At 38.3% G+C, this 21615-nt stretch overlaps 2 protein-coding genes across 2 annotated transcripts in view; one reads left to right on the top strand and one right to left on the bottom strand.

The window, feature by feature from the left end:
• The window catches only part of LOC129768124 (uncharacterized), a 217498-nt gene extending 202099 nt beyond the window's left edge, over nucleotides 1-15399 (top strand). Inside the window, exons 3-5 of the mRNA XM_055769559.1 lie at nucleotides 8361-8966; nucleotides 9032-9156; nucleotides 9219-15399. Coding sequence (XP_055625534.1) covers nucleotides 8361-8966; nucleotides 9032-9156; nucleotides 9219-9609 — 1122 coding nt within the window. The 3' untranslated portion in view covers nucleotides 9610-15399. The remainder of the gene's footprint in view (nucleotides 1-8360; nucleotides 8967-9031; nucleotides 9157-9218) is intronic.
• A 3867-nt stretch (nucleotides 15400-19266) lies between these two features.
• Nucleotides 19267-20586, bottom strand: LOC129765730 (protein 60A-like). Its single transcript, XM_055766149.1, has one exon. It carries the CDS (start codon nucleotides 20584-20586, stop codon nucleotides 19267-19269), a length of 1320 nt encoding a protein of 439 aa, XP_055622124.1.
• Nucleotides 20587-21615: the final 1029 nt, after the last annotated feature.

Here is a 21615-nt window from a genome sequence, read left to right as displayed (position 1 = left end):
CAGATACACAATATGGGTTCCGCAGGGGCAAGGGGACGAATGATTGTCTTGCGTTGCTTTCTTCAGAAATTCAATTGGCTTACGCCGAAAAAAAACAAATGGCTTCAGTATTCTTGGACATAAAGGGGGCCTTTGATTCTGTTTCAATAGAGGTCCTGTCAGACAAATTACACTCTCGGGGTCTGCCGCCTCTATTGAATAATATGTTATATAACTTGCTTTGTGAGAAACATTTGAATTTTTCTCACGGGGATTCGACAGTAAGTCGGGTCTCCTACATGGGACTCCCCCAGGGCTCATGTTTAAGCCCCCTTTTGTACAACTTCTATGTAAGCGACATCGACAAATGCCTTACACAAAATTGCAACCTAAGACAACTTGCAGATGATGGAGTGGTGTCTGTCGTAGGATCAAACGAATCCGAACTGCAAGGACCCTTACAAGATACTTTGAACAATTTTTCAACCTGGGCCATTGGGCTAGGGATCGAATTCTCCACGGAGAAAACAGAGATGGTGGTTTTTTCTAGGAAGCATAGACCAGCAAAACCAAAGCTTCAACTTTTGGGTAAACCGATCACTCATGCTATGTCTTTCAAGTATCTTGGGGTCTGGTTCGACTCCAAATGTACTTGGGGGGCCCATATTAGGTATCTGAGTAAAAAATGCCAACAAAGAATAAACTTTCTCCGTACAATTACCGGCACCTGGTGGGGAGCCCATCCCGAAGATCTTCTAATGTTGTATCGAACAACTATTCTCTCAGTGATGGAGTATGGCAGTTTCTGTTTTCAATCAGCTGCCAAAACACACCTCATTAAACTCGAGCGAATTCAGTATCTTTGTCTCCGTATTGCGTTGGGATGTATGCCCTCAACGCATACCATGAGTCTCGAGGTTTTGGCAGGCGTACTCCCACTAAAAGATCGCTTCAATTTATTATCTCTTCGGTTCTTCATTCGGTGTAAGGTTATGAACCCATTGGTGATCGGAAATTTTGAGCAGCTGATCGAGCTAAATTTTCATTCTGGATTCATGAGCTCATATCATGAATTCGTCTCCATGCAGGTTGATTCTTCTTCGTATATTCCCAACCGTGTTTGTTTTCCTGACTACATCAATTCCTCTGTACATTTTGATCTGTCCATGATGCAGGATATCCATGGAATTCCAGATTATCATCGATCGGGGATCGTTCCTACGATTTTCGAAGCAAAGTATGGGCGTGTCAATTGTGATAATATGTACTTTACTGATGGGTCCTCTATGAATGAGTCCACAGGATTTGGAGTGTTCAACAAATTTTTTAGCACCTCACACAGTCTTCAGTATCCTTGCTCAGTGTATATTGCTGAATTGGCAGCAATACACTGGGCGCTGGACAGCGTCGCCTCACGACCTGTTGAACACTATCACATTGTAACGGATAGTCTTAGCTCTGTCGAAGCTATCCGTTCAGTGAGGCCGGAAAAGCACTCGCCGTACTTCCTTGAGAGAATACGAGAAATTTTGAGTGCTTTATCCAGACGCTGTTATGTCATTACCTTTGTCTGGGTCCCTTCTCATTGCTCAATTCCGGGTAATGAGAGGGCTGACTCATTAGCAAAGGTAGGTGCGATTGAAGGCGAAATTTATCAGCGTCAAATCGCCTTCAATGAATTTTATTCTTTAGTTCGTAAAAATACCATCGTTAACTGGCAACGCAAATGGAACGAAGATGAATTGGGCCGGTGGCTCCACTCAATTATCCCTAAGGTTAGCCTCAATCCGTGGTTCAAAAGTCTGGAATTGAGTCGGGACTTTATTCGCACCTTCTCCCGACTCATGTCCAATCACTGTTCGTTAGACGCGCTGCTTTTTCGTTTTAATCTTGCCGACAGCAATCTCTGCGGTTGTGGCCATGGTTACCACGATATCGAACACGTTGTTTGGTCGTGCGAGTTGTATCTTGTCGCCAGATCGAATTTAGAAAACTCCCTTCGGGATCGAGGAAAGCAGTCCAATGTGCCGGTGAGAGATGTGTTGGCTCGGTTAGACCTTGATTACATGTCCCAAATATATGTTTTCCTTAAAGCTATCGATCTTCGAGTGTGATTGTTCATACATCCTTTTCCCCTCCTTTTCGTCCTTCGCGAGCTATCGGTTCCCTTCCTACTAACATTAGAATAAGTTAAATTGTAAATACATATTAGATGTAAGGATAGTTTTAAGAATTGAGTGTGAAGTGTCAGTGTGAATGAGAATGTGAATGTGAATGTGAGTGCGAGTGTAAACACACATCTCCTTACATCCCATCCTTTTCCTAATGAAAATGTGTCACCCTTCTAAACTCGAGTCGACCGCGAGTAATCGGTTTCCTATTTCATTAACCATAGAATTAAGGAAACAACATGTTGATATATGCTAGTTGAAATATAGTTAAGAGTTTGGCTCCATTAAACTTATGTAACTGAGCCTGTAAAAATAAACGGATTAATAAAAAAAAAAAAAAAAAAAGTAAATTGAATCGAACAGTCGCTTCGATCCCGAGCAAATTTTCGTATTTTGTAAATCGATAGAATCTTATTAAATCGAGTTCCTTCTCGATCGTCATGTGTTGCGAATTTCATATTTTGAAACGTTGAGGAAATGTTTCCCAATACAAAATATCAGGAATGCAACAAGCAAATCAAGACCACGGACTACCGTTTGGCCACCCCCGTACTATACGATAAGTAATCTCTACACCCATACCTCGCTTTACGGCCTAGATCCGTTCCACGAAATTTGGCCGCAAAGCGAAAAGCCGTATAGGGATTCAATTATTAAAATACAAATTCAATCGGATCGGTGCCAAATTTATAAAATATGTAACATGGCTTATTCAATTGTCATTTTATCTTTTTATTTCATTCAGAATCGAAACTACATACATAACAAGTACACACATTTGTACAGTATATAATAACAGACTCCGAAAATCAACAATAATCCATAAACAAAAATGAAACAACTTCATGTTACATAAAATATGTGTATGTATACTGCAATTCCATACCAAACCACCACTATATCGATACATCGATCATCTGAATTAGTTCAGAAGTGTAAAAGATATGAATTTTTGAAAAGAGTAATTTTTGGAAAAACGGGAAAAAGTTGATTTTTCGGAACACCCTAAAATGTAAATAGGCACCTCTATGAAAAATAAGAAATACGGGACCACTATTTTCCGACAAGGAACAAAATTACCTCTTTTCACGAAAATCTGAGAACTACTACATCGGTTTGAGATGAAATGGCTGTATATCGACATCGAAAAATAGTTGATGGGTCTGAGCCTAGGGGCACGGACGGGATCTTGACATAGGACTGTGTGTGTGTGTAGTAATTGCATTTAAATTGAGTTTTTCATTGTACAAAATCTTTTTTTTTCTTTTTTGATACATCAAATGGATGCCCTGGAAAAACCGTTTCCTGTAGGTACTTGTATCCTTCAAACGGGTTAGATGACATAACGTGGTAAAATTCGGTACCGCATTCTGTTCAAAAATGTACACAAAAATATCATTAAAGCCATTACTACCCTTTTCTTCTGTTTATTCAACCATGCAGAAGAAGACAAAGAGTCATCATGTATCATTTTTAAACACTAGTCTAAATAGTTAAAACCCATATAAATATAAGCCTCAGTCAAATCAATCTATGACTACAAAAATATATTATATATAAAAATAGCATTATCTCCTTCTTTACCAAGTTGTCCGGAACGTTGTTTGTAATAACTTTATAGCCCTGCAAGATCACGACTACTCAAGCTATTATAATCTGGGTATACCCTTTCGATCTGCTAAATCAGCAGCCATTTAAATTCATTTATTGCATTTTTACATAACCAAACAACATACTCGATGTTATGACATCCTGGACCATAATTACACAAATTGTTAGTAGTGAGACCTACACGATAGAAACATGAATTGAGTACAAATTGATTGGACAACATACAATATAATATAGAATTAATGCCTATTATCGGTAAATGAAGAATAATTCATTTTACGCATCAACTCACATTATGAGCTAACGCCCGAATCTAGGCAAAAAGATTGCTCGTTGCGTCGAGGAGAAAGCGAGTGGATAGTGCAATCGAAAGAAAACATACCCAATTAAATCGTCAAATTGTTAACTTTTTTACTATATTCACTGTTTCAAGCAAAAAAAATTCTGGATAAATTTCCTGTCTAATGATATATAACACAACATATGTCGCAATAACAATTTTGAGTAATATTCGTTTAAAAACTCTTAATAAATCGTTACATTTTTCGTAGAGTGACCCCCTATATAGAAATCAAAGACGTAGTCCTATGTCTAAAGTTTTTTCTGTGGTTATAACGAATCATTTTAAGCCGTAAATCGAAAACCTAACTTAATTGAAGAGGGCCGTTATAGCGAAATTCCGTATAAAGAGCGGCCGTATAGCGAGGTATGGGTGTATTGCGATACTGACACCATCGGTGAAGCTCATAGAAATATACATCGAAAAAGTTTATCAAGAAATGAGAAATGTTTGAGCATGATCACATCTCCACCTCTTCCAAAATCATCAGTGCCAAAGAAATAGTCCACAAATAAAATAAAATCCGTAATTCGATTGTTGTGTGACAGCGGAGGCGATACCAACCGTAGTTGAACCAATTTTTACATTCAGTTTTCATATTTAACGTCACTTCAACGTCAATTTCAATCCGGAAACAATGCTCAAATTCACGATCGGAAGCCAATTGACGATCGGAAAAAGTAACCAGCCCAAAAACACTCGTAAGTTCACACAAGCTTTGTCTGTAAAAGAATTATAGAAATCAATTCGCTCTCGATTATTTCAGATATGCATCGGACTTTTATAAATAACTCTTTAGTGGAATGTTTTAGTGGCACATAGTATTCATAGATTTATGATAGTAACCGATGGTTGATTCATTGTTAATTAAAGTTCTTGCGAAAATAATACACTGCAGCCACAGGCGATTCTGTATCAATTCTATCACTACCATTAACACGTTCGTCGCCCAAAGCGACTTTTCGGCTTTTCTTGCGGAGTCTTGCGGATAAACTTTCAAATGAAGATCAAACTTAGTTTGTAGACATTTGAAGATGATATTTAATTTGAAGATGAACTGACAACAATAACACATGCCAAAGTAATATTATATGGGTTTCGCAAAAAGCTACAATACAAACCATTCGCACTATAAACTGATAAAACGTATAGCATAAACATCATAATGATATGGTTATGATTTTATTATTTTTCTACGTATCCTGTAGTTACACTTACGTGCCTATTCTATCAAAATCGTTTTAAAAATTCTATTCATTTTGAACGAGGAAAGTGTCACCCATATCTGGGTGGCGGGGCGACGAATGTGTTAACAACGCATAAAATCAAACCACGGTAGCCAAAGATGACAACCTTTTTGAATTTTTATGATTTCCCAGACTTTTTGACACGTTCCCTGATATCCTGACAAACATTCAATTTTGCCTGGTTTTACTGAAATAAACCTGATTTTTGTACCTTTTACTTAATCAGAATAAAACATACTGCTATGTACTGGGATTCCTGCCAAAGTTTTCCTGTTTGGAAATGAGAGCTGTGATAAGAATCTACAACGTTATCGGAGATATGTAATCGACATTTTTTTAAATTTAACTTGGCGACACTCTATCAAATTAGCACACCCGAAGGCAGTTTCAAATAATTATATTTTGAATGAAAACTAATAACTTGATTTTTTTTTATTTTTAAAGCACGAAATCCTGACTCTTACTCCATGATTTACCATTGCATTCCGAAAACATACGGTTTGGTACGGTTTCGCGTGTTTTTGCTAATCAATCTTTCGAATTTTATAATGAGACAAGAATGTTATTGTTAATCTTGTTGGGTAACTTATGTTTGTAGAGCTACGTGCAACGATTCACTGATGCTGAACTGGATGTGAAGACTTTCCAAAGAAGTCTGAGGATGTTTACGTTGGTATCGATGCAGAAGAAGCTGAATAGGGACTGGATGCAGCTAGGAAGCTGATCTTCAAATCGATTTATCGTGACTTCTATAATGAACTCGTGAAACTGATTTCAAAGCGATTTGGAAATTTTGTCAAGCTTTTAAACCTCAATAATTTGATGCGCCAATTTCCCCAATTCGTTGAAGATGGTAAATGACAAGGCTTGGATAATGAATGTAGGTTACTTAAGACGAATCTTATGGAGCAAAAGTTGAGCGACTCAGATATGTTGGTTATCAAAAGGCGTGATGAGGAGTGTTTGTATTCATTGCTGAGGTCGTTTGTAAGACACTTTTTGTCAACATTCATCAACGTGCGTCGAGCTTTACAATACCACCAAACAAAGTCCGAAAATTGGTTGGCACCCACAATAATAGACCCTATTTTGAAAGCGAAGAACTATGTATCGGCTCAAGGAGGAGCATCAAGGATGAAATTGACGGAGAATTTGAAGGTAAAATTCAACAAAACCGTGTATAAACATCATCAGAGGATTATGAGAAAATCTTTTTAAGGATTTTTTTTTGCTGTATTGATACGACTTTAACAACCCAAAAATAATAAAAATAAATTCAAAATGAAAATAAACTTTTATTTTAATTTTTTCACTTAATTTTTCGATTCAAATTTTTTGTTAAAGATACAGATATACAGACATTTTCAGTAATTTTTACAGAAATAAATGTGGATACCACCCTGGAAGCCAGTGTCAAATCCACCGATTCATCCACCAATTCCTACATCTCTTCAACATTTCGCAAATTGTGTCGCGATCCGAAGAGCTGCGTCAGTTTTCCTGTGTGTGTAAGAAAAATATCTGATAATTTATATCTCAAATAGTATCTTAAAAAGAGTATTAATGTTTAAACGTGAAAGAAATATACACTAAGAAAAAAAATTGAAAAAAAATTAATTTGCAATATCCAGAATATGTATTTTTTAATACTTTTTTATTTTTTTTTTTCATATAAAATAGAAGTCATGTAGAAAATTGTAAAAAATGAGTCCAAGATGGTAAAACTATTTTTGATAAACTTTGTGGAACATCGGATTTTTAGGAATTCTCGAATCTTCGATTTTTTGTATGTTTACAATTATTGTAAGCCACAAATTATGAATCCTGATGTGATTTAAAACAAAAAAGGTCATTATCAATCTCCTTCTAAATGCAGCCATTCTCGAGATATTTGAAAAAAATATTCTAATTCATTGTCTTTTTTATAGTAAATATGCTCTTTTAATATGTTTGCCGTATTATACCGTCATGTTCATGAAATTTTATGAACGTGCTTATTATTTCAAACAACTTTTCCAAATACATCATTATGGTAAAAATATAGTTTTAGGAGTTACGTTGAAAAACATGTGAATACACGTGGGTTAATACAAAACGTAGCGATACTAAAATATATTTTTTTATCTCAATACATACTTTTAAAATATCATTCGTGTTTCACAATTAAAACACAAACGGTTTTCAAGTAGAATTAAAATCCCAATAACACAAATACACCTCGTTGATTCAACCGGATGCTTTATTTAACCCATTTGTTTATTTTAGGCTCATCAGCATTTAGCTGTAACAGAGCCATATTTTAATCGTGTACATGTCACATGTTTATCATATCTATAAATAGAATATTACATAGTTGTCATTTTCCGGCGTAAGAATATTCCTTCTATATCATTGCATATGGTACATTTACACAGTAGCCATTGAGGCGTAAGAGTATTCCATTTGATCTTCCATTATCCAGTTAGACCACTGGACAGCGGAGACAGTTGATATGATCATTGTTGAGTTATAAATAGAACAGCAGCCCGATGTGTCTTGCAGAGCAGAGCGGTTGTATGGATGAATCGATCTTATTTCGACCGTGGATCGATCTCCATCGCTGATGATTGTTGCGTGGACGTAGTTATTCTGTAACAACACAAAGATGGTCAATGAGGGTAAGCGAACGCGCAACCAATGTGGCTACGAAGACCCCCTAACCGGATGTTATGGATACAAAAATAGTTAACTTATTTACGTTATGCCTAGATTGTACCTGAAGTCAGGAATCTTTGAGGTACCTCTGTATATGGATGTTCCACAATCGGAGGAACATAGGAAGTATATGCCAAAAATCAAATCATAGGAATATATCATATTCCTATGAAAATCGCAAAGAATTATCTTTCGATTGATTGAATCCAAATTCATGTCAATTACCACCATTTATCTGCGTTTTATTCGAATTTAAAGTTCTATGCCTCCGAAAAACACCCTATACTTAGTTTTCCTATTCTTCACATCTTTTTCCAGCAACAAGAGAAACGACGCGAGCTGCGTTTGAAAAGGTTCTGGCGCACATCGACCAAACCCCCCACTTCGTCGGAGGATTCCGGCGGCTGCGAAAGTCCTACAAAACTAGGACGAAAGGCCTTCCAGCAGCAAACAAATAGCATCCACAGTCCGCCTAGGAATCTGCCAGCATGTTCGCTGCCCCTGCTGCAGGTTTGGCCCAGCCAGGACTCACCACGAGGCGAGGCGGACGGTCAGAGTTTCGTCTTCCCGCTGGCAGCTGACGATCCCCATCCGAGTGGGTACCAGCAGACCTCTCTGCAGCACCCCGCGGGTACCTTCCATCAGTCTAGCAGTAGCAGCAGCAGTGACCTACGACGGAATTCACTGTTCGTCGATCAGCTGCAGGCCGGCGACTCTGGAATCGACTCGGTTCAGGCGTCTCCGTCGCCGGTCGCCATGCCTTGCCACCCCCTGGTAGTTTCCAATGCAATTTCACCGAGTACAACGCCAACGGCGAACTCACCGACGCTTTCGGTGGAACGCAACCGGCGGCCATCGACGACACTGCTGCACCCGGACCATGCACGGATACTGGCATTGCGACAACCTACATCACCTGACCAAGTAAGATCATTGGCTGTATTTCTATCAATCCAAGTCTCTTATTTTTGCGTGTCATTTCGTTCCAGACATCACTAGAAGACAATACGGAATTCAACGGCATTGCAGGGAACCATATCTGCACGGCGAGTTCTAGCACAACCTCATCATTAACCTCGGTAGCAGTCGCAACCCTTGGACAGCACCCGCAGCGGTAAATCTCTTTTGTGATATCTGTGACAAACGTTTAAATTTGCTGCCTATTTTTCATTTTAGATCATCCGACCCCTGGTTGCGTCCCGAACGGGACAAGGATCACCTCGAGCTGGACCAACGGCGCTCATCTATGATGTCCGCCCGTCTCTCACTGTTCGACGCCCTGGACCTCGAGTACGCGCTCCTTCGTGCGGCTGCCCGTGGCTCAGTGGGGCCATACTCACTCAGCGAGTCGCTCCACAAGCTGACCTTCACCCAATCGCTCGCCTTTCCGGCACTGGCTCGTGGCTTGGCTGCGAAACGACGCACTTCCACGGAGCAAAGCTCAACCCGGCCACTCAACCCAAACGAGTCCGGTTTGAACACGTTTGCCAAGGTGGTTACCGCTTGTGTTCTAGTGATGGTTAGCTTCCTGGTGTTTCTGGTGGTGTATAAGTACGTGCGGACGTGAGGATTGCTCCTGGCCCCGACCGAGGTCACGATACAGGCGACCACTACGATCGCTTCATATCAACACGTGGCCAACAGAACGCTAGCGTCGGGCGTCAGGAAGCTATTCAACCTAGAAAACTAATGTTAGATAGTCGGTGTCAAACACAACAAATAGGGGAAGTGGCGCTTTCGGTAAACAAGCTTTTATCTTATGACATAGAATATACGAATTGAATTTCCGAGATGAAAAAAAAAGTGAAGTGCAGTGAACTTCTTAATCATTAGTTTCGACAGACGGAATCCGTCGCACTAATTTTCATCTTCCAAATTTTTGCACCATCTTTTAAAATAACGCACTTTGAAACGACTATAGGTTCATCCGATATCGTATCAATTGTCGATCACAGACAGAGCTATCATTTAAGTATTGCATAAACATTATCCGCCCGTTCAATCATTCAATTAGTTCAACAATATAAATATTAGTGATAATCAAACACTTTTCCAATCAGTTTCCACTTTAGATATTTCTTAGTTTAGTGCATAATCAATAAATCTACTGATAAGTAACACCTTCTCAATAACAAAAAGGAATATTATAGGTAACATATAGGCAGAGATATTCAGAAAAATCGGTTTCGAAACAAATTGTTCATTGGTAGGTAGATTTTTTCGTCAAATATATGCATTATTGAAACGACGTCTGATGTGGAATGAAGCAGTACGAACTCGCTCCACTTCTGGGAAGGTATTGTGTTAAAGTACTCCTCATTTGCCTATTTTCGAGCATGTTTCACGAATACCGAATACCGAACTGGGATCACTAAATCGGACATTTTCGTTATTCTATCCCATGTAGGTGAGGATTTTCGCCAAAAACACTCTAATTCAGATGACAATCTGATGAATGAATGTGCATGAGATAGAATTTCCTAACTCAGAATTTGGCCTATGTGATGGAACATTCTCTCGAAAAAAATTATCAAAAAATATTACTTCTTTTGGTATTCTGGTCATGTTTTGAACATCTGATGATTCAAATTGATAACGTCCATTATAGATCTTTATACCAAACTTTAGTGGGTTTGAATAAACCACACCAAACCAACCATAGGGTGTTTTCGTATCTGAAAGGTATATATTCGTTTTTTACTAGGCGAACGCTCATAATAATTATGTCGACTGCAACATCTTTTTACGAGCAGTTTAGATGGAGCGCCCAGGTCTACCCATGTTTTTGCACATAGGATTCTCAAAATAAATCCACTTTTCATCCATGTGACGTGCGAGCAAAACCATACATACACTACATTTGTTAGCCATCTATTTTCTTCGCTTTCCATACTTACACTTGATATTTTAACTATATTTTAGCTAACCCAAAAGCTGAATGATATCTATTGACGGTAATCATATTATTAGCTGAAAATTAGTTGAAGGTGCATCCCAACCATTAATGAATGAAATTAGGTACATCAGGATAATTACAATCAACCCTCCTCTCTGAACAATATTCGTTTTCCAATGTCTTTATGATTTTTTTTATTAATCATAAGTGATCAGTAGCTTTATCAGATCTCTGGATGAACTTTCATCCCGGTAGATTAAATGCTTCCCGATGTGAGCTTGTTCATTTGGACAGCGAATCAGCTTTTCTAAAATCACGAATTGTGTTGTTGCCTGTGAGAACCTTCATGTGTCAGTTCTAAATCAGAATCACCGGTGCCTTTCCACGAGATAATTCAGTCAAACGGGTCACGGAATCGTACCCATTTTTTACGTATGACTCGTTTTGTTTGTTCAAATAGAATCTAGCTGAAGTCATTTCCCCAGTGATATTCGTTTGTTGTTACATGACACAAGCGAGATCGAGAAAACTCTGCTTCGATTGGCACTCCATGGTACATAAGCATACGAACCAAAGCGTAATGATCGCTTTCGGTGCCAAAAGTTTATATTCTTCTTTGCCTCTCATTCGCCGCGTATGCATCATGAAGCATGAACCATGCGGACAACGCGAGGCGAATGATATTCATACTCTGTTACCACAACTGAACCCGACCCATAGTTGTCACCTAGTATAACACTAGGTGAACGAACAGCTGGCTAGATACTCAGGGAAAGGTAGTCAGATTATAGTTTAATTTTTAACGCTTCTATCCCTTGCCTTTTCCTACTATACTTACTTTTTGGCTCATCTCCCCACACCAATGCTGTTCAGAGCGGAATCCATTGTATCTCGTTGGTGCTGGAAATGGAAATAACCACGAACGAATACAACGAATGATTCCATTAGGGTCATTTAAAGTGTGGTGCTTGCTGAAAATCACTAGCCAAAATCAATTGTATTCACGTTTGGATATCGCAAACAAAATTCACTTTCGCGTGTCAAGCAATAGAACCACCGACAACGGTATCCCACGATATCAACACACTTTTGATTGGCTCGTCACTCGGACCACGGCTTTTCTTCCATTCCGAAGGAAGAATGTCGGGAGTGAGAATTGAACTCGTGAGCTTCAACGTTAGCCATTACCATTATGCCAGATCGCCTCCTCCATAGACCACAAAAAAGGTTACTAGCAACACCGATCCAGTGGAAACAAAACCTTTCTCGTTAAAGTTGATTCCCTATTCGCCGCTCCCAGCTGATGATGACCGAATGATGACGTTAGAAATTCTTTATGTATCGTTCGTCAGCTGGAAATGATTGATTCGTGATTCTTTCTTGTTCTCGCGAGAACGATACACGAGAGTTGCGTCCTTATTGCCAATGCACGTAGCGCCCTCGGTATACATCTCTTCTTCTAGATACTCCTCATCTGACGGTATGAAAACCGATGCGTTACATCCTATTTTGTATCTCTCTGCACGTTACGTCCTATTTTGTATCTCTTTGCTTTTGCTTTTCTTCTGCACAGTGTAAGCTCTGCACTATATTTGTTTGATGCATATTCTGAGAATACATTGTGAGGTGAAACATTTTGCATGTTCGTTCAACACGGTAGCAAAATAGCAATATAGATTACAATTAATTCTTAGTATGTTTGCTGCCAGCCATGCATAAACCGCTGACCAGTCTTCAGAAAACAAACGCAGCGCTGCGCTTGAGTTTAATTTTCATCAGCGCGCGCTCAAAGAAAACTCGTATTCTATCTTGGTGCGAAGAGCACAAAATTCATAAGCACGAAAGCGCAAAATGTACCCGACGCAGAACCCAGATACTAAACATTTCTTCTCTATACACACACACATATACACATCAAATTCTAGCGCTCGCTTTGTCTTCGTTCGTTCAAAGCAAAGCATAAAAACAACAGAGCGCCCCATTTGAACCGTATACGCTTGTGTGAAGAAAAATATCTCAACAGAGAGAGCAATCCAGTTTCAAGCGCGCAGTATAGAATTTTTTTTTTACGCAAATTTCAGCGTAAAACTCAACTTAATACTGGGCGCAAATCTCTGCGTAAGAACGGTGCTGACAACCAAACATTTCATCTGTGTTTCGGAGCGTGCTCATTCGCCAGAGCGCATGTGTGCACAAGGAGTGGGAGCTCAACTGGGTACAAAAATCTTGTTGCGCATCAGCACCGAGTTGCATTCTGAAGACTGCCGCTACCAATCGTGACTGAAATTTTCAAGCTGCTACCTACACGTACAGCTTCCTCAAACTTTTAATTAAACATCCAAGTACAGAAATAAAAGACATCAAACCGACGTAAAAAATGGGTGCCCATTTCCATTTCGTTCGAACACATTTTCTGAATATTGTTTACGAGTAATTTTCAGTAAATTGTTAATTTCTTTATTGTTATTTTCTTATTTAAGTTTATATATCGTTCCATGTTTTTGCTGTGTTTCCTACATCAAGCCCCTAATGCAACACCTTTCCAGAAAGTAGAGCCTCGATGCGCCTAGTCATAACCACATACATCAACAAACAACCAAACCGAATTCGACTGATAGGTTAATCGAGTATCAAGAAACCTTAGAGCTGAGAACAATCTTATCATGTACACAACAAAAACAAATTCGTTTGTCTTATAACTATCAAGAAACCCAAGTGAATTAAAGTCCTACAGCAATAGCTGCATCCAAAAAGCGTTACATACCTAAACTAATCCAACTTACCAGTCAATAATAATGCTGTGGTAGATAGTATGAAGTAAATTGGTAAACTATGCTCGACCCCAGAGAAATGAAATTCTCTCGATACAAAAACTATCGATATGTGATACTTGGTCGTCTCATAAGTATTGAGGCAGTATTCTAGTCTAGAAATTTGAAAAAAAAATTTAAAAAAATTCTTCATATTTGTGAAGTTTAGGCAAGTTTAGGATTATCCGGCGGACTCAAAGTACTTGACGATGTTGACGGTGGAGCTCCCAGTATGCACAAACCATGGAGCGCAGTTATTTTACTGTTTTCGCATAACTTCCACAGATCAACTGATAGCGCTGTCAAATTTAGTTTGAAAACCCATGGGTTACTATCATGACGATGCACAAGTGATCTCATCACCATGTGATAAGATAAACGCATGAAAAATTGGTAAAATTTGTCCATTTTTTCAATGCAAGTGTTAAGCAGAGATGCCACATGTGAAGAAATATCATTCGATTTACTCTTAAAACATTTCAAAGTATGTTGCTGCTGCTGTATTTTTTTTTTCTTTTTCTATCAGTATTATCGAGACGACTGAGTATGGCATGGGCAGGGAAATACGAGGAAAAATGAAAGTTTGTAGTGTACAACTTCTATTGTAGAGCGATTGATTAATAGATATAAACTTTAAAAAATACCGAATTGATTTGCACATGACAAACAATTGACAAGTAACTCTATTCTGTGATCAAACAACATGAAAACAAACAGAACTTATAACAAGTGAATTTTGATTCTAGCCCCATAATTGCATCCTAGAGTAATACAACATATTAAGTTTCATCGAAGTCATTGTATAACTACTCGTTCCATCCATCCATCAAATAATTCCGTTGATAGTCAAAATTGGTCTTAGCATTTAATAGCAAATTATCATTACGAATCCACAAACTTACCTTCTTCGAGTATATCAATTCAAATTCAATTTTAATGCGCTGTACATTAGAAGCTTCCAATAATCGAACCATTTGTTTACACTTATCGAACGATTTGAAGTAAATCTATCAGGAACAAAAACAAATATCCAACCGTAACGAGACCACACACAAAAAAACTAACCAATGCCTCCCCGAGAGCAGATCGATTTCCATCCCAACAGTATCAAATTAAATGAATAGTTTCGCACAAACTTTATTCCACAAAAATCAGTTTGTGGACTTTCCCATGGTCCATGGCTTCCGGTACGCATTGATGGTTAGTGCTTACACAGTAATGCAAACAAACAAACGAACGAATGAATGTGGTGGAAGCGATCGTTTGTTCAAAGCCTTGAGCCTTTCCACGAATCGTTTTTCGAAAACGAAACAGAAAATGGTGATTAATTAAAGTATCGTTCTCGCAAAAAAAAAGTAACGACGGCACACACTAAAAGCACACGCGACAGGCGTTGTGCCTAAAACAGATGAAAAACAAATACGTTAAATGAATTATTGAGGTTGTGTCATTTTAGCTGTTAATATTGTTGATTTTATCGGATGATATTTACAGGAAGGAACGTTGAAGAAACAATAATAAATACAGAAGCCTAATTGGAGTGAAAAGTATAATAAAAAACTGTAAAACACAACGAAAATTTGTGTTTGGGGCATTGGAGTTACGGACGGTGATTCTGTTTTGTTCGTAGCTTTTGAGGGCGTATCGTACCTTGAACATAATTATAATTATAACGATGTGTATTCTATGACAAACATCATTTTATTATAATCGATACTAGGTAATAAACGAATGATATTTGAGAATCTGTGCTGAACTTATGTAGTTGTCCGAAATTGCCCTTACTTCCATTACAGATCATAAATACGACGAATCAATCTAACAAAATTGATGTGCTATACCGTGTTTAAAAAATAAAAAAGTTCAGTGTTTTAAACACGGTATAACGCATCTTTTTTTTTGACATGGTGACATGACATAATTTTTATTTTCAATACTATCGTTTTATAATACTATTTTATAAAATTCTCAAATCGTATCGTATCTTATGAATAATCCCATGTAGTAGTAGGCTGACCAAACGTACCGTTTTTAACGGGACAGTACCGTTTTTTCGACCTATTTTCATTGGCCCGTCTTTTTAACAATTTGTACCGTATTCTGGGTATAAAATGTAGAGTAGAATGAAAAAATATTTCTTTCAACGTAATTATTTTCAACAAATTTATTCGAATGAACATAAAATTTTGTAGAACAATTAAAAGTTTTTGTGATTTCATCGGTGAATATTATACAAAATTGCGTGAGCGTAACAACACACGATTCTTTCCTCTCTGGCCTTCTATCGAGAGGTTCAGTATTTTTGACGGATTGCATTACATTTCACAAGATAAATGTATTGTTGTACTAAGCGATCGATTTGGAAACCCGTATCGTATCCCTTTCGAACATTTATTGGCGTTTGTGAGGAAGAATGTTGCTGCAGTTGCGGTTGATTTTTCATCAATTTATTAGAATTCTAAACATAAAGAGGATGTTGTATTTTTGATCACTGAGGGGGGAAACTATTTTTAGAACACTAGTTAATGCAAGTGAATACAGGAGACTAATTTTCTAAAAACAGGATTTTTTTTCGATACTGCGTTGGAGTACACTGAAAAATTATTTTTAATTTTATTTTAAGAAAAACACAGCAGAATAAGGAGTGTATCGAAAAGAAGTCTTAAACACTTAACACGTTATTACACACAAACGAGTGAACTTTTTTTGTCGTGTAATTAGAACACGCTTTATTTACATGTCAAAAATCAAAACACAAGTCATTTAGTCGCGGTCATAAAGTTGTTTTCGAAATGTCACGGATCGATTTGGAAACTAAAAAGAAAATTCTGCATAATTAGTGCACCGAAGAGGGTGTTACATACCACAAAATAGCAAAAAAAATCAAAGTTGTTCAGAAGAACAGGTCTGCATCTATTCGTGATTTTCAAAAAGTTCAAAACCAGTGTTGGGATGATTCAGCGGCTTTAACAGAGACATGGTCTAAAGACATATAAAAATCAAAAAATGTTCAAACAAACATCGTAGCAGCAAGATCGCGCTAAAACACGAGCTCGAAAGCTATATAAGCGCATTTTGAACAATCCCAACCAATGCATTCTCATGGATGATGAAACATACGTCGAAGAAGATTCCAGAACGCTGCCGGGACCTCAATTTTATACCAAATCGATTGGAGAGAATGTACCATTTGCGGATACGACTGTTGCGATGGAAAAATTCGACCAAAAAGAGCTCGTTTGGCAAGCCATTTGCACGTGTGGCATGCGATCGTCATCTTTTTTCACAAATGGGACTAGAAATCCTCAAATTTATGCGGAAAAATGCTTGAAGATGATATTGCTTCCACTTCATAGAAAGCGCGAGGTTCCTCCTCTATTCTGGCCAGATTTGGCATCGGCATCGGTGGGTAATTGTCAAGGCCAAATTCAAGAAGGAAGGTACAGTGTCTAAAAATATGTCAGAGTTCAAGAAGAATTGGTCTGCAATTGGACTGTGCAGAATTTGATGAGTTGAGTTAAATCTAAGGTTCGATCATTTTTTCATTTGGCAAGCTATTTGCACGTGTGGCATGCGATCTTCAACTTTTTTCACAAATAGTCCCCCTCCACTAAATCCTCAAATTTATGTGGAAAAATGATTGAAAATTCTTTTTCATAAATTAATTTTTGTAAACACTTTTTCTATGGACCTGGAATGTGACAGATTTTATGATAAGGTTTCCAAAAATCTTCATCTTCTTTGCAAAGTCGTTTGGTCATCAAAGGAATCTTCGTCATACAAATAAAACTAGTACGTCTAAAATGTTTAATTGCTTGATTTTATTCTTGGTATCATTTACTCAACAAAATTCTTCAAAAAATATAATCCATATACATAAAAATAAATCGCCAAATGTTGTGGTTAGTACAAAACTCGAGAACAGAGGTGCAATGTAATGGCAATGGTTTTTCAGGTAAAATAATGCACTTCTATATCTATATAAGTGAAAATGAATCACCAAAAAAGTTCAAAACTCGAGAACGGTTGCCTGATTTAAGTTGTTCCATTTTGTTGTGTTTGTCTCTGCTTGTAGATGCTAAGGTTTTATTTCCTTCAATAATTTTTCACTCACCAAACGAAATGTTTTCATCTATATGAACAGGGAGTTTTTTACTAAAGCTAATTTGAAACTGGGACCATTCCGTATTCGTATGTACAGGGTGGGCCATTTAAAGTGGAAGCATCTGGCAACCCCATAACTTTTGAAAGAGATGTCAGATTAACAAATGTCATACCGCGTTGGAAGCGTCATTTCAGTACAATTTTAACCATGGAACAATACACACCTAAACAACGCGCTGAAATTGTTCAGCTGTACATTCAAAATAACTTCTCAATTGTGTTAACTAAACGTGCGAGGAAAAATAAAAATAAAGTTAAAACATCGCCTGGAGACAACACTATACGTCGATTATATGCCAAATTTATATCGTCTGGTAGTGTTGGTAATGCCAGTCATCTGTCCAGACAACGACCAAGACGTTTCGACGAGAATATTGATGCCGTTCGAGCCAGTGTTGCAGAGACTCCATCGACATCAGGTCGCCATCGTTCGCAAGAGTTAGGCATCTTTTTATTGCCATTTGTTCGTGAAAATGAATTGGACAATTACTGGTTCCAACAGGACGGCGCTACATGCCATACAGCGGCTGCCACGACCAAATTATTGCGCGAAATGTTCCCCGGAAGATTAATATCGAAAAACGGCGATTATGACTGGCCACCGAGATCACCTGATTTGACGCCTCCTGACTTTTTTTTATGGGGATATTTAAAATCCAAGGTATACACAGGTAAACCAAGGACCCTGGCTGCGCTGAAAGACAATATCCGACAAGAAATTGCTGCCATATCGGCCGAAACATTGGGCAAAGTGATGGAAAATGCCGAAAAAAGGGCACATTTTGCGGTCAAGATCACAGGCGGTCATTTACGAGATATCATAATCAAAAAGTAGTTAGAACAAATCTCCTTGGACCAAAATAAATGAATTTTAAAAAAAAATTAAAATTCCACTTCTTTACTTTGCTATTGCAAAAACAAATCCTTCCACTTTAAATGGCCCACCCTGTATATTGGAAAATTTAGAAGTAAAACGTAAACGAATTAAAAGTTCTGAAAAAATAATTCCCAGATGTTCTACAGTGATGTTTTGAGTTCAATTGAAATTCGCGGAATTTAAATTCGAGTTACGTTGCTATGAATCGAAAATAGTAATGCATTCTCAAGCGGAATAACACATTTCTTTTCATTTTTTATTATAGAGACTACAAAGTTCAGCTCCGAGATTAAACCCACGAACGATCGCTTAGTTAGAAACGTGAATGTTCAAATTTATTCATATAAACAAAAATGTTTGGACGGGACGAAGTTCGTCGATTCAATTAGAATATTTTTTTGGCTCGTTTTCAATCATGTACTATTTGGTCAGCCTATGTAGTAGTCAATAAGCATCTTTATTGAAACAGTAGCCTCTCTATAAACACCCACAGCTCTTCACCACCATGTCCTTGTACTTCTTCAAGATCGCATTCGTATCGTCAACATGGTAGAGCACCGAAATCGGAAGCAGCTTCGTCGGGGCACAGCACGGTTTCGGAACGCTGGATGGTTGTATCAAATGCACGAGCGTTTGGATGAGCGCATGGTTCGTAGCGTTCAGATGTGAGTTTAGCGGGAAAATACATTCTCCGTGACAAAAGTACGCCTCGAACCCGTTCGGCGCAATGATCCACTCCTGCCAATTGAGATCCCGGAAACTAACATAAAGCGTGTGAATTTGACAACTTTTCTCCTTCTGCGACCAACGATCCGAAAAGGGGTTCTTCAATCTCATGGTCTTCTTTGCGGCTCTCGAGTGTTGTTTCTTCTTCACACTTCTTTTGGAACGTTCGTGACCAGAAGGTTTAACCATATTATGGTTCTGGCAGTAGCTTACCACGAACGGCTGGAATCGACCAAATTTGTTAGTCAGTACAAGTCCTAGATCTTGAGGCTGAACATTCTTCGCTGGTCTTTCGGTATGAATCGCGTCTATGTAAACTCCATTATTACCGATGGCGTTAGCCATCCATCTGGCCATCGCATTCGTGACGTTAATTTCCAACCAACCTTCGTAATTGTAGAGAATCGTTTGCTCTATCATTAGTTCCTGATAATATTCCTCCTGTTCCGAATCCCACGCCCCGACGACCGTTACTATTACGGTGATAAATCGCCCGCTGACAATAGCATACCAATCGTCGATTGAAGAATTTTTGTAGATTCGCAAGCTGGCATACAACAGCGAGTCACAATCCTTTCCATTCTCATTGATATCGAACCACAACCGCTGATTATGTCTTCTATGATTATTATTGGATAACTCGGTTACTCCCATGTTCAAAAACGACATAACGACGTCGCTCTCTTCAATTGCTCGTTCATCCGCAACCGTAAACAAGTGTCGATTGAAGTAATTATCACTGCGTTTCTGTCGATTCCTTTTACGATCATCGGTTTGGGCATCGTCGTTTTCATTTTGATCGGTAAATTTATTGTAAACGTTTAGCAAGAACTGCGATGCGGATTTCTTCAACGATCCGGAATTATGCTTGTCCGACGCAACTCGTTCGTGTAACCCAAACAGATCCAGTATCTCGCGTTCGATTTCCAGCTGATTTCCTAAGGAACGGCTCGGATCACGTACCATTTGGCCCATCCCATTGTCTACGAAGAATCCGGAGGCTGTCGAAAACCCCTGAGTCGCTGGAACGGCGAGCAGGAAATACGTGAGCGTGATCGTGGCAGCAAACATTTGTTATACATTCAATGGTCAGTCGAGGAATACATGCAGTTGATCGAACAGGTATGAATTTATATACGATCATTCGAAGCAACATTACAGGTAATAAATCCACAGTAAAACAGGCCGGGTATGCAAAAAAACGCTGAGGATAGGTAATAACTGACTTAGTTACCTATAGTACGTGAAATACCAAGCGACGAGAAATCCTACCCGTTCCTTCGTCACGGTTCGGAGCCTTCTGTACTTCTGTACTCTGAACGAAAGCCAGAAGGACAGCGAAGGACAGAATCAACTTTTTGGCCACATCTCTGTCCGAAGCTATGGGATTCCGCTTAAACGCTTTCACGACATACTTGTGATCCTGTTCACTAATAGAACATCCATTCTGACCGCATTTCTCCTTCCGTTCGATGCTCAGAGTTTCGCAATAACCTTTAATCATACGACGTGCTTGCGCAAAATCAATTCGCGACGTTGCTTTTCGGGTGTCCAATTTTCGAAAAACTGCCAACGATAAAAATACAGTGTAAACAATACACTCTAATCTACTTCTACCCAAATTTTCAAAAGAAAATACCCAATGGGTAATTTTCTACAGCGTTTTTTCCGTGATGCAATTTGATGTGAGACACCCTTCAGTTTGCCTCCTACAAACCAATGTCGTTTCCAGTCAAGATTACCATATCTACAGAATTCTACAGATTTTTTCGACTTTTTTAAACCAAGATTCTCTAGATACAGATTACAGATGACTGAATATATAAATTTTTTTTCAGACATAATTCTCGCTCAAGATTCTTGATTCACTTGCAAATAAAACAATTCTCCGTTACATGGAATAAATGTTTGATACAGAAAAGTAAATTTTCATTCATAATTTTTATTTTCCATCTGAGAATTATTTTCGCTTAATGCTAACAGAACACGGAGCCTAATTCCGCAAACGCAAAATCCAATCGGACAAACAACAATGCAAATCGGCAAAACAAATGTATGGGAAAATGAGAATGCTTCATTAATTTATACTATTTAAGGATT

This window comes from Toxorhynchites rutilus, chromosome 2, assembly GCF_029784135.1.
Source record: "Toxorhynchites rutilus septentrionalis strain SRP chromosome 2, ASM2978413v1, whole genome shotgun sequence".
NCBI lineage: Eukaryota > Metazoa > Arthropoda > Insecta > Diptera > Culicidae > Toxorhynchites > Toxorhynchites rutilus.
The sequence above is the reverse complement of the archived record's forward strand: the minus strand, read 5'-3'. Positions and strand labels throughout refer to the sequence as shown.